This window comes from Aspergillus thermomutatus (genome assembly GCF_002237265.1).
Source record: "Aspergillus thermomutatus strain HMR AF 39 chromosome Unknown NODE_96, whole genome shotgun sequence".
NCBI classification, from domain to species: domain Eukaryota; kingdom Fungi; phylum Ascomycota; class Eurotiomycetes; order Eurotiales; family Aspergillaceae; genus Aspergillus; species Aspergillus thermomutatus.
This window is the reverse complement of record NW_020798145.1, coordinates 47,879-60,658: the sequence shown is the minus strand read 5'-3', so window position 1 is coordinate 60,658 and position 12,780 is coordinate 47,879. Positions and strand designations below refer to the sequence as shown.

The window sequence follows — 12,780 nt, the reverse complement described above, 5'->3', positions numbered from 1 at the left end:
GAGGGACGACTGCTTGTCTCAGGGTTGTACGCCCTGGAAGAAATGGCAGCGACGATGTGTAGAAGCCTGGGGAATGGCTCTCTCTCGGCGGCTGAGAGGACGCGACTCGATATCGTCCGTCGAGCCAGCATTGTAACGGAGCATGATCTGAAGAGGAAGAGCGGAAAGAGCATCTGTTCAAGTAGTCTCACTCTTTCAATGACATATTTTGTCGATTCGCAGCCAGCACCTCGCCCTCTGATCGGCCGACATTCTAGCAGGGGTTGTAGCATACTACAACCGAGTATGAATTTAGAGTTTGTCTAAGCTTTATAAACGAAATATCTAAAGTGAGCATTAAAAGTTTGGTGGCTAATAGGCATGTTCTAGATGTACAACTCGCTCTCCACAATAACAATAACAATACACCACATCATTCTAATTCCGGTCTGTAAGAATTGCTCTTTGGAACCTCCAACTCCCCCATCCCACCATTAGAACGATACGCAGGAGCCATACCGGGAGCCCCCGCTGGGTACTGCACGACGGGCTGTTGAATCTGCCCATTAACCGACTGCCGCCGTGTGCGAGACCACAGCCACAGAAATCCTACTGATATCGCTAACAACGGAACCCCAAGACCAACCCCTAATCCAATCCCTAGGGACAAAGCATGCTTATCCTGCTCCGAATTCCCGGCGGTGGCTGTTGCTGCGGAATCAGTCGAGGAGGAAGGAGTCGTGGTTGTCGTCGTCGACTGGGTCGCGGAGGATGAAGTCGATACAGCAGAGGACGAGCTCGACATGCCATTCTGCGCGAGGCTCACATTCCCAGCGATCCAGGTGTACAGGCCCAGATCTGCACTGCAGACAGACGAGGCCCAGCCGCTTGTGCCGCAGGTGAAGACTTGGTTGGTGTTGTTGGGACACGGGTACAGGTTTGCCCATTGATCGCTGACTTCTAGAGAATTGAAGGGCAGAGTCAGTAGGGTTTAATGAGTGTCATTGCCCCAATGTATAGATCAGATATACCCTCGTAGCAAATGCGCGGACAATCTGCAATCGGCCAGGAGATGTCGGTACATGCGCCGCGGTAGGCAATGTTCAGCTTGGAACCATAGCAGAGGTTGTTCGATAGGCACGCCTCCCCGACTGCGCAACAGACTTTACTATTGGGACATGGTACCCAGTTGGACGGCGCAGCCTTGCCATTTGGCCAGTAACAGGTATCTGTGGCCCTGGCGAGGGAGATCAAGACGGAAAGCCTGAGGAGGAGATGATGGAGGGCCATCAGATCCGCAGAGAATGACCAGATGGCACGGTGTTTGAATAACGAGGAAATTCGCAACTTCATGAGGATCCGTGTGCGGGGAGGACTGTTTTAAAAGAAATGTTAAGGGGCTCCAAGAATAGATGGGAAATCCAGGGTTGTTGGATCGCTGGCCAATATGAGGCCATGTTTTGGCGCCAGTATATGCAGTGCAGCCGCCATGGCAATGAAGGGTCCATTTTGACCTCGTCTGGCCACTCGCAGACGGAGAATAGACAAAAGCTGCATTAGTGTCCATGTTGGAGAGCATTAGGCTGTCAAGCACTTATGGTCCATGTCATTTTACTCCACTTTTGCTCTGTTTAAGCTTAGCGACGGCACTAGGGAGGTAACTGCCAAGTCTTATATAGCTAAACATCCCCTAGGTGTCCCTCCACTACAATACAATATGCTGCTTATCGTGCACCAGTGTTGTCGCTTGGTGTCATTCTCGGAATAACGCCTGCCGGAACCTCGTCGCCTTTCACCTCAAGTAAAAATCCGTACTTCATATAGATTTCCATACAGAGAGCCGGATTTCTTTATGAGAAGCACGTACAATATTCATCATGCAATTGTACTCCCACCATCAGACCTTCCGTATGGACCTTGACGTGAATGTAATCTGTGCTTTTGGATCCGGCATGATCTGAAAGTCATAGGAGCTACTAGGCGGCCGGTTCTTATGGCTCCCCAGCCGAAGCTGGAATCGTGTAAGGAGATGAATCACAATCAGTTTAATCTCCGTGGCTGCAAACAACCGCCCCGGACATGCATGGATCCCATACCCCCATGTCAGAGATTCCGAGCTGGGCATAAGAAGCTGATGCTTTGAGTCACCAGTTGCAGCGTTTCTCAGTCGAGCATGGCGGAAACCATCGAAATCGTCTGGGTTGTGTGAAGGCACGGTAGACATGTCGAAGCGATTGTTGGCGAATGCGATCAAGGTTCCTTTGGGCAGGAGAGGACCGCATGAAGGCCGCAAAGGAGCGGTCGTCTCACGCATGAGGGTGACTAGAAAAGATGATTGTCATGAATGGGAATCGGCGCTCGAGGAGAGAAGGAAGAAGTACTGACCTACTCCACCAGGAGGATTGACATATAGCGATTCCTTGATGAAACTGTCGAGCTTGCTCATCCTGGCAATCTCGGACAATGTAATATCTCGTCGCTCGTCTGCCGTGCCCAAAACAGACTCGATTTCTTCCAGCAGTGGCGCCTGACATTCAGGCCGCGCGGCCAGATCGATGAGGACCTGAGTCACCGCATTTGTAGCAATATGTATACCAGCAAACAAGGCTAGGATGTGGTCTTTACAGAGGACTTGCACCGGGACCTCGGACGGGGAATCATAGTGCTGGAGGAGCCACGACGCCAGGCGGCCGCGTTCATTGTCCAGGTTCTCCTTAGGGTTGAAAGACCTCTGTTGCTCAAGCAGCAGTCCCTCCAGCATTCGACAGATGCGAAGCTGGTGCTCTTTTACTTTTCGGACTCTAGGGAGCAGCGGCCCCAGCCATTTCCGAATCGACGCCGGGTAGGCCCGAAGCTGGTGTCCAGCTTCCATACTCTCCACGGCATAGTTGATCGAGGAGCTCACCCACTCTTCGCTGCGACTAAGGGGGAGTCCCACGACGGTGCGTCCGGTCAGCAGCGCGATATACCTCAGCATCGTGTTGTAGACCGGAAGAGTCACGCTGGGCGACCGGGGAGAAACGTCAATGACCGAGGGTGTGGCGTGGGCAATTTCCTCTATCAGTTCAGGAATCAAAGGACCAACGTTGCGAGTTAGGTTCTGCTTGACGGAAGCTACCAGCTCGTCTGACTTGGTGCCCATGAGGGTATATTCCCCGAAAAACCGGCGATGGTTGTTGGCTTCTATGGAGACTCTGGTTTCGGGCAGTGACTTGACCTCGTCGATGACATGGTGAGGGAGGATCACAGTGGGATCCAGAAGTGACAAGACAAATGGACGATCAGGAAACTGTTTGATTTTTAGTAGACGGCTCCTGATCATTTCGATGTTTCTTACTTTCCTGGTCCCCTCCTCCATGGCGGCTCGAAGGTCGGTGCCATCTCTCTCGCCCAAGACGGGCAGGCGATAAAACTCCCTGTAGGTAATTCTGTGCCGGAGGAGCTGTAGCAGCCGATAGATAACAGAAAAAACAAGGATAGACCCGATCAAAGGGAGGAATCCACGTGTTGTATCCGACACCTAGATTTTGGTTAGAAGTGGCTGATATGTTTCATGCTGACTTACTAGGAGTAGCCTGTCCATGGCGATGGATGTGTGGACTGAACACTTGATCACCTCTCCAACTATAAATCCAAGTTCAGGCAATTAGCAATATTGTTTCAATATGATAAGACATCAATCAGACCACTGCTTACTGGACTATCACCGACCCCATCGATTCGGCGTGTCGGAGGTGACATCGGTCCCCGATCAACAGCTTAGTCTGTTGGTTTTGACTAGATGGAAGATCTAGACATCCAAACGATTGTTAAGGATAAATATACGGGGCATGACATATTCCATATTCTATCTTTACTTTGCGTACACCTCTGAGAATAACACACGTCGTGATACCGGCAGAACACCATGGCAGTCTTTACCTCAACCGTCTTCGAGAGAGTACCCGCATATGTCCCCATAGCCGCGAGTTTCCTGACATTCCTCTTCCTGTCCCTACTCTTTTCTCCAGAGCAGATATATAAAGCACATCGGCTGGGAAAGTCTCGCATGCTATCCCTGTTGTCGGGGCAGAAGTCGATACGATGGTACATTGATGAACTTGTCGAGCAGGGCTACCTCCAGGTAGATACAGTCTCTTCCTTGTCACGTCAGCAAGATACTGACACTCACAGGTCAACAAAGCCCTTGAAAAGCCGTTTGTCATCAACTGGTGGGGGCAAGACTGCCTTTTCATGCCGGCCAAGTATCTGGACGACCTTCGCAAGGCGGATTTCGATAGCCTGAGTTTCTTCCAGAGTCTGAGCGATGTATTTGAGAGCCTGATCCTCTTGCAATGTCTCGAAACTAAGACTTTCTAGGCTTTCCATCTTCAAGCGTCGGTTGGGGACCTGTACAGCACCAACATAATGATCGATGCGGTCAAAAGACGGCTGAATCCCAATTTACGTTTGTGGCTACCCTCCTCACTCGGTCAAACAGGCATCCTCTGACTGATGAATAGCAAAGGCGATGTCGTATCTGGTCAACGAATGCGACCACACATTCTCTGCAGAGCTGGGAGATGCAAAGAGTTCGTGATCCGTGATTCCTGGCCAAATCTTCGTCCTGACGCAATGGCTAGATTGGAAAACGTACAATGCCCTTCAGATTTGTTCAACATTGATGCACCGCGTGACCAGCCGGATCCTGATCGGGGAGGAAATCTGTCGTGATCCAGAGTATATCAGGCTGTCCATGAAGTTCTCAGAGTCAGTGTTCATGAACGGGGTCATGCTGTCGACTCTCTCGCTGGGACCTTTCCGCAAGATGGTCTCTTGGATCGGCTCGTTCGGTCACCGCAGGACCTTGAACAAGTTAATGCAGCTCTTGATCCCCGTGATCGAAAAGCGCCTGGAGGAGATGAAGCGCGATCCCACCGGGCCCAGGCCATTCGACATGGTGCAATTCACGATTGAGCTGGCAGGACCATCGGACAAGGAAAAGACACCGGAGCGACTGGCCCACCAGATCCTCCAGAATCTCTGGGCCGGCAGCGGCGCACCAGGAGGGCTGCTGACACAGATGGTCTATCAGGTTCTCACATACCCGGAATACCTGGAGCCGATGAGGGAGGAGATCCGCAGCGCCATTGCCGAGCATGGCTGGACTGACAAGATGCTGAACAACATCCCTCTCGTCGACAGCTTCCTGCGAGAGACGAACCGCCTGTATCCGAATGGCGCGGGTACGTACATTCATTAAGACAAGCTGGAAACCAAACTAAACTAGGAATCTAGTCACGGCCGCACGAACCGTCATGGGAAAGCCCTTCCAGTTCCACGACGGAACCACATTGCCCGTCGGCGCGCGGATTGCCTTTCCCTCGCGTGCCATCATGTGCGACAACGCCAACTTCGACAACCCATATGAGTTTGACGGGTTCAGATTTGCACGCCTGGCAAGTCAGAAGGACCCCTCCTCTGATTCGCGCGAGCAACTGTACAATTCGGCAACAGTGACCAAGACGAATCTTGCGTAAGTCTTGTCCTGCCCTCTCGGAGATTCTCGCTGACCTTTGGTAGATTTGGCTACGGAAAGCATGCCTGCGTGGGCCGCTTCTACGCTGTTCGCAAAGTGAAGCTGGTATTTTGCCGTCTCATGCTAGACTACCTGGTCGAATGGGAAGGGAATGTCACGGAGAGACCTCCCAGTCTGTGCATTGAGGGTCAGCTGGTGCCGAATCCTGAACAGAAGATTCGCATCAAACGGAGATCAGAAGCTTGAGTTACAGTTAGGAACAACTCAGATAGCGCATTGACAGGTTATATTGTATCCGAGCTAGAGAAAATAGGAATATTGTTTTCATGCACTCCAAAAACTGACCATGAATTACGGTGGGCTTACACTGTGCCCTTTGAACGGACAAGCAAGTCAGATTTATGGCGAGAACATATCGTAGACAGATGTAGCAGTAATTACTAGGCCTTGGTGTAAGTCTATAGAGCTATAACGCTATTGCTAAGATGGCCCTCGGTGTCCGAGAAATGCTCGTTTCCTAGATTTCCGTTATTGCTGTATTATCTGGATGTATGTAGTTTATGTTGGCTAACTTGGAAGTCTAGGAGAGACGGTACAAATTATATGCCGTAGATGCTATAGCTTCAAATGCTAGAGAAGATAGAATAACTAATTGAACAACCTGTGCCCCGACAGATCAAAGTCATACTTTGGCGACAGGCGCCTGCAGTTGAGCCACCAAACCTGACGCACACCACAAGCCGGTGGACGTGGCCTGCGCAACAGCCTTCCCTACTGACCCACAGTCCCCTACAGCAAAGACACCTGGCACACTAGTCGTCTCGTAGAAAGGAGGCTTGACCGAGATATCTCCGCCCTGCGTGAGCTGGAGAGAGAGCTGTTGAGCAAACGGGCCGTTCACTTCCGATTTGGGCTTGTGGACCTTTAGACTGATAAGTGGTCTATCATTTCAAGATAGGACGAAAGGACATACCAGGAATCCCTCCTTGCGAGTACTTCCGTCATTCAGACCGACGGTGACTCCCTCGTCCTCCGACTCCATGTTGATCTTGGCAATCGGTGTCGTGACGAGCTCAAACCCCTCGCGCTTCAAGGGCTCTTCAAGCGTCTGAGACAGTTCTACGGCGCCATCCGTGTACACCGTAACCCTCTCCGACAGCCGTCGTGCCATCCGAGCAAGGTGCATGGCCGGGCCCATGTCAGCACAGTCGCCAACGGCGAGCACACCGACTGATTCCTGTCCACGTTCCTCCCAGCCATGGCAGAAAAGGCAGTGGAATCTATGGCAAGGTTAATACACATCTCCACCAGAGAATAACACACCATCTAGTTGGCGAGACTTACATTTCACGCCCCCAAGCCGCAGCATACCCGTCAATATCAGGAGGAATATCCCGGACACCGACGGCGAGCACCAACTTGCGTCCCTCCCAGACCTGGCCCGCGGCATCAATCGCCTCAAAGGTGCCGTTACCGGTCTGACGGACCTCCTTGATCTCCGTGTTCTGGATCTGGATGGTGTTATAGCGGTTCAGCAGTTCTCTCCTGGCCACGGCGCGGAAGTCAGCGGGAGACTGATGGTCCCACGTGGTCACATTGTGCATCCGGCTTGTGGCATCGTTCCGGTACTTGTTGGAGTCGAAGATCACGGCCGTGTGTAGTTGGCGCGCGAGACCTAATGCGGTAGACAGGCCTGCAGGGCCGCCGCCGACGATGAGGACGTCGAAGAGCTTTTCCATAATTGGCTTGCGCATTGGCAGAGAGGCTGGTAGCGGATAACTGACTGTGAATTGTACAATTGGTTAGAAGAGGAATTGTCTTTTACATGGCCCCACAGTGACCGAGCTGTCACCATGTATGTAGCAATATATACAGGTAGACCTCAGAGTATAAAAGCCCCTTCGGAGGCCGAGGGGCTACTCGGCGCCTCTCCTAGCTTCGTGGAGACGGTTTCGGTCCCATCGATGAGCCGGCAAAGGGAATGCTCTCCCAGGGCTCCTTGATGAGGAACCCGAAACTACTTTTGTAGACGAGCTACCACCACTGTACTGGAATCATCCAGATGGGCATCATGATTTTTCAGATTCTGGGCCATCCTTTGGGTCTGGCCGTTGTCGGACCCTTTCTAGGCTTCTTCTTGGGTATTGCTGTGCTGGAGGCGGCCTACCCTGGGATCCTCCCACAGCCTTTACTCAACGTGCTTTCCGCACCGATCAATGTTAGTTCCTCCGGAGGGAAGGGCAACAGATGTTAATGGATCACAGGTCTACTTATCATGGCGCTATCCCATCAAAAGCGCAGACGGCACAAAAAACTTGCCCTCTTGTCCATACCGCTGGCCCAATGGGCAAGGAGACACGGCCAAATTCCTACAAGGCATTGAAAATAGTCCGCGCTGGGAGAAGCGTTTCGGAAGCATCTACCGGATCTGGAGTGGAACGAAGCCCGAGGTGTAAGTCTCTGCACACACGCAGGTAAAAGAAAAGGAAGAAAGAGAACTGAGATCTGATGCAAAGCGTGCTCACACGCCCGGAGCACCTCCAACCGGTCTTTTTCGATTCTGACCAACACACCAAAGCATTGAACAACAATTCTGGATATCTACTGGGCGAGCTATTAGGGAAATGCGTGGGCCTGATCAGCCCACCACAGTGGCAGTCGGTTCGAGCAGTCACCCAACCTCCCTTCCTGTACCCGGCGTGCGTGGCCCAGACCGACCGGATCCAAGAGATCGTGCGTTCCTACTTTCAGGAGCCAGAGCTTGCCGAGACTGGATCCCTCGCCCGAGGACTGATTCATCCGGCGCATGACCTGAAGATGCTGCCTTTCTGGGTGGTCTGCGAGTTGTTCTACGGACGGCTGCCACGGCACCTGGTCCAGGAGCTGAAGCGGCTCGCTCCTCTGCGGGAGAATCTCATGAAGCATGCAATTCGCGGTGGACTTGCGCGGTTCAGCTGGTCTCGGTACCTGCCTACACAGGCGAATCGGGAGTTGAAGGAATTCCAGACCCGCTGGCGACGATTCAACCGTGAAGTAGTGGCCCAGGCACGGAGGGGAGAAAAACCTGCGCCAATCGCGAAGATGTACGATGCCGTCGATCGAAGGGAGATTAGTGAAGATCAGCTCCTGCAAACGCTGGACGAGGCCCTCTTTGCCAACCTGGATGTGACCACTGGCGGCCTCTCGTGGAATCTAGTCTTTTTGGCCGCGTACCCGGACTGCCAGAGGAAACTCCGAGAGGAAATCCACGAGGCGACAGGATCGGGGAGCTTGAACAAGTATCTCCAAAGCCAGTCGACCTACCTACAGGCATGCATTCTCGAGTCCAGCCGTCTGAAGCCGCTCGCGGCATTCTCGGTTCCCCAATCCGCGCCGACAGAGCGCGTAGTCGGGGGATTCCGTATCCCAGCCGAGACGAATTTTGTTGTTGATGCTTATGCCCTCAATCTTCGCAGTCCCTACTGGGCTCCAGACAACGAGACCTACCGTCCGGACCGGTTCCTTGACCGTAAGAATGTGGAGCTGAGGTATTCGTTCTGGAGATTTGGCTTTGGGCCACGACAGTACGTTTATCCATCTGCATGACCTCTTTTTGGCGTTGCTGATTGGTCTGTCCGTCTTCTAGGTGTATGGGCAAGTATGCGGCGGATGCCGTTATTCGGGCTACGTTGGTATATCTTCTCCAAGAGTATAACCTGTCGTTACTGGACGAGGGCGATTGGAATCGAGATGAAGAGTCTTGGATTACCCATCCAGACTTCTACCTTTGCTGTGTAACACGCGGCCAGAAAGACTGATTCTCTCGGGATGCGATGTCTGGGTATTGTCGCCGGGGGTCACCGAGCGTAGCGGGGTCCGAGATGCTCTATATAGTATATCTGAATTTGACGTGCTCTATTCGGTCCAGATGACATCTCCTTGATTGGAACGTGAATGACTGCTCCTAAGTATCTATCTACATAATGACCGGGCCGCAGAACAATGGAATCTCGGTTCGCTCTCATGCGGTGGTCGAGGCTATCATGCCCAAGATCAAGGACGCCGTAGCTGAGAGAACCCGCGCCGATAATCCCAATATTGACCTGTCGACTGCTGAAAACTGGCTCATTCGCGACGAATTAATCGATCTCTGCAAGAGTAGTATCCAGGAGGACCTCACCTCCAACGTGAGAAGTGTCCCAACACCAGTCTAGCAATCAAAGCTGATATCATCCTGCCGCAGCATCTGTCCTATCCCAATGGGTTCTCTGGAGATCCCAGCATGATCGAAGGCCTGGCAAGCTTCCTGAACGAGCATTTTGACCCACATGAGCCAGTGCAAACCGCACATATTGCCACGGCTCCGGGTGCAGCCAGCTGTCTAGATGCATTGCTTTATACGATCTGCGACCCGGGAGATGCCGTCCTTGTTCCAGCACCCTATTGGAGTAAGTTACTACACTGTAGAAAGTTGTCGATGTGCCTCTGAAGTCGTACTAATGCAACATCCGTGTACTTCCAGACGGATTCGACTTTCAATTCCGCGTCCGAGCATCGGTCACGCCAATACCGGTGAACTGCAGCAGCTTTGAAAGAACCCTCTCTTTGGATTTAGTGGCTGCGTTGGAAGAGGCTATCAAAAATGCTACTTCACCAGTCAAAGCTCTCGTCCTGACAAACCCTCACAACCCATTCGCCCAATGCTATCCTCGCGAGGTTATCGAGGCGTGCCTGCTGTTCTGCGAGAGACATGATCTCCACCTGATATCGGACGAAGTATACGCCCTGAGCATATTCGACTCTGCCGACTCAAAGGGTCTTCCTCCCTTCGTGTCGGCGTTATCCCTGAATCCAGCCTCAGTGGACTGTGCCCCGCATCGTGTACACGTTATCTGGAGCATAAGCAAGGATTTTGGGTCTAGTGGAATTCGACTGGTACGCTCTTCTCCTCGATATGCCTGACACAGCCGACTCTAATTGAATGCCGCAGGGATGCACTGTGTCTCAACATAACCCCAAGGTTATTGTTGGAGTCTCGCTGGCGTCCAACACGCAGACTTCCTCACTCGCAGCCATTTTCACCAGGAATCTGCTGTGCTCGCCTCTTACACCCCAGTTGATGAGACTCAACAGGGAGAGGTTGTCACTCGCCTACTCCACACTCACTAGATGGATAGAAGAGAACGGATTCGAGTACATCCCGGCCAATGCGGGGATCTTTGTTTTTGCTCGGTTGGGCAAGGCGGTTACGAGCTGGGACGAGGAGAAGGAGCTGGTTCTACGGTGCAAAGCGGCAGGTGTGCTGGTAAGCGCAGGACAGGCCTACCATGGGATTGAATCGGAGAAGGGATGGGTGCGGATTACATTTGCAGTCAGGCCAGAAGTACTGCTCGAGGGTCTGAATCGGCTGTCCCTAGCCCTGGATGTGCGGCCTCCATCGATCGAGTAGAGCGGACCGCATTGTATCGAGCCCGATCTTAAGAATCTGATCTCCAATTACAGCATTTTTCCGCGTAGGTATAATCGGGCATCGAGTATGTTCATCGAAGAAGGGATCGGCCCCCGAGGGCTGCTTAACCCTTGCGCGCAGCTGTAGAGGTATATTTAAAGCTGTAGGTGTACCAAGACTTCCCCGATATGCTTGCAAGACTCGCACCTGTATTACTCAACCGACCTGCACCATGGAATATGTCCTGGAAAGCCTGAATGGCCATCTGGACTCTGTCCGCGACCTCCTCCGGGGCAAGCTCCGTGACGAGCTGCATTCACGGTTGCATAACCGGGAACGTGGGGTGCTCCCTGACAAGGAGCTGACCATTCTGTCGGCCAGGACCATTGATCTGTTACACTCGATTGAGCAGATGCTCGAGCCTGGTCCACTTGTACTCGCTGACCATTTCCTCGGTAAGCTAGAGCCAACATGCTGACAGAGCAACCGACTGACTGGAATCCAACATGAGGGTACACGAGCACAAAATGCCTCTGCACAGCCGTCGAGCTCAAGATCGCTGATATCCTCCGCGACAAGGGCCCATTGACAGTAGACAAGCTCGCCGAGGAGAGCGGTGCGCGCGCAGATCGGCTGGAACAGATCATGAATGTTTTGCAGAACAACGGCATCTTCGAGCGTGACCATGTTACAATGACATACGCCAACAACCACACTTCCACGCTCCTGCTGCGCGATCACTGGATGCAATGGCATAACTGGGTGGACCTATACGGCAACCAGTTCTACGACATGGCCCGAGGAATCCCGCAATCCGTACGCAAGGACGCCACACGCTCGCCAGCACAGATCAACTACGACACCGACAAGGATATGTTCACCTACTTCAACGAGCAGGGCTGGGTGCCTCAGCTGCATCGCACGCTGGGTGCTGGCGCCACTGCTCAAGCACCCGGTATTCTGGCCGACTATCCATGGGCAGAGGTGGCCAAGGAAACCGTCATCGATATCGCCGGGGGCGGCGGCGCTCTGATCGCGCTGCTCCTGCGAGCCCATCCGACGATGAAGGGCGGCATCTACGACCTGCCGCATGTCATCGAACACACCACCCCGTTCTTCCATACCCCAGACGGGCAGTTCGCCGATCTGGGTGACCGAGTACCCCGGGCAAATCTCACCGGAGGGGACTTTTTCAAGACCATCCCCTCGTCTCGAGTGTACACAATGAAGTGGACCCTCCATGACTGGAGAGACCCAGAGGCCCTGGCTATCTTGCGCAATATTCGGAAAGCCATCATCCCCGGGGAGACCAGTCGGCTCATTGTTATGGACAGCATTAGGGCGGATGGGCGCTCTTCACGCCTGTCGCGGTATGCCGATCTGAACATGATGATCGCTGCCAACGGGCTGGAACGGACAGAAGCTGCATGGAGGCATTTGGCTAGGCAGAGTGGCTGGAGGATCGAGGGCATCTATCCCTTGCGGAATGCGTGGCCCTGCGCTATTGACATGCGGCCGGACGATGTTCAGCTGAACGGAGATTGATCCCTGACGCTTAGGCCTAGATGGCTTATTTCATGTCTACGAATTATGTGCTGGTTTGGATGGTAGAATATGTTGAGCATGTGTTTCGAGAATGGCTTGACGAGAGTACATGACAGCAACCAACTCACGACTGAGTAGCCAAATGAACGGACATAGCTCTCCGACTAGTAGCCAATGACAGATGAACAGATAGAACAACATACCTTAGTCTTAGTCTTCTTGCATATGGTCGGGCAGTGACCTCTTGGTGCAGATCATCGACAGGGATCGGCCACCGATCCCTGTCAATATCGGAGAACTTTCAAGCGCA

General features: G+C 52.8%; 5 protein-coding genes across 5 annotated transcripts; 3 read left to right on the top strand and 2 right to left on the bottom strand.

The window, feature by feature from the left end:
• Positions 1-412: 412 nt before the first annotated feature.
• On the bottom strand, positions 413-3,562 carry CDV56_106228 (cytochrome P450; the record flags this gene model as incomplete). The annotated part of the gene is made up of 6 exons (XM_026759847.1): positions 413-939; positions 1,011-1,354; positions 2,076-2,301; positions 2,365-3,268; positions 3,317-3,499; positions 3,545-3,562. The coding sequence occupies 6 exons, from the start codon at positions 3,560-3,562 to the stop codon at positions 413-415; spliced, it is 2,202 nt and encodes a 733-aa protein (XP_026614386.1).
• A 324-nt stretch (positions 3,563-3,886) lies between these two features.
• CDV56_106096 (cytochrome P450) lies at positions 3,887-5,743 on the top strand (the record flags this gene model as incomplete). Its single annotated transcript, XM_026759715.1, has 7 exons — positions 3,887-4,102; positions 4,153-4,287; positions 4,339-4,426; positions 4,482-4,550; positions 4,602-5,204; positions 5,257-5,494; positions 5,542-5,743. 7 exons carry the CDS (start codon positions 3,887-3,889, stop codon positions 5,741-5,743), a joined length of 1,551 nt encoding a protein of 516 aa, XP_026614385.1.
• Positions 5,744-6,179: 436 nt separating this feature from the next.
• Positions 6,180-7,251, bottom strand: CDV56_105989 (NAD(P)/FAD-dependent oxidoreductase; the record flags this gene model as incomplete). Its single annotated transcript, XM_026759608.1, has 3 exons — positions 6,180-6,419; positions 6,471-6,777; positions 6,842-7,251. 3 exons carry the CDS (start codon positions 7,249-7,251, stop codon positions 6,180-6,182), a joined length of 957 nt encoding a protein of 318 aa, XP_026614384.1.
• Positions 7,252-7,559: 308 nt separating this feature from the next.
• CDV56_105733 (uncharacterized protein) lies at positions 7,560-10,925 on the top strand (the record flags this gene model as incomplete). Its single annotated transcript, XM_026759352.1, has 8 exons — positions 7,560-7,715; positions 7,762-7,949; positions 8,014-9,060; positions 9,123-9,268; positions 9,446-9,663; positions 9,720-9,924; positions 9,999-10,411; positions 10,467-10,925. 8 exons carry the CDS (start codon positions 7,560-7,562, stop codon positions 10,923-10,925), a joined length of 2,832 nt encoding a protein of 943 aa, XP_026614383.1.
• Positions 10,926-11,157: 232 nt separating this feature from the next.
• On the top strand, positions 11,158-12,470 carry CDV56_105615 (uncharacterized protein; the record flags this gene model as incomplete). Its single annotated transcript, XM_026759234.1, has 2 exons — positions 11,158-11,380; positions 11,437-12,470. The coding sequence occupies 2 exons, from the start codon at positions 11,158-11,160 to the stop codon at positions 12,468-12,470; spliced, it is 1,257 nt and encodes a 418-aa protein (XP_026614382.1).
• Positions 12,471-12,780: the final 310 nt, after the last annotated feature.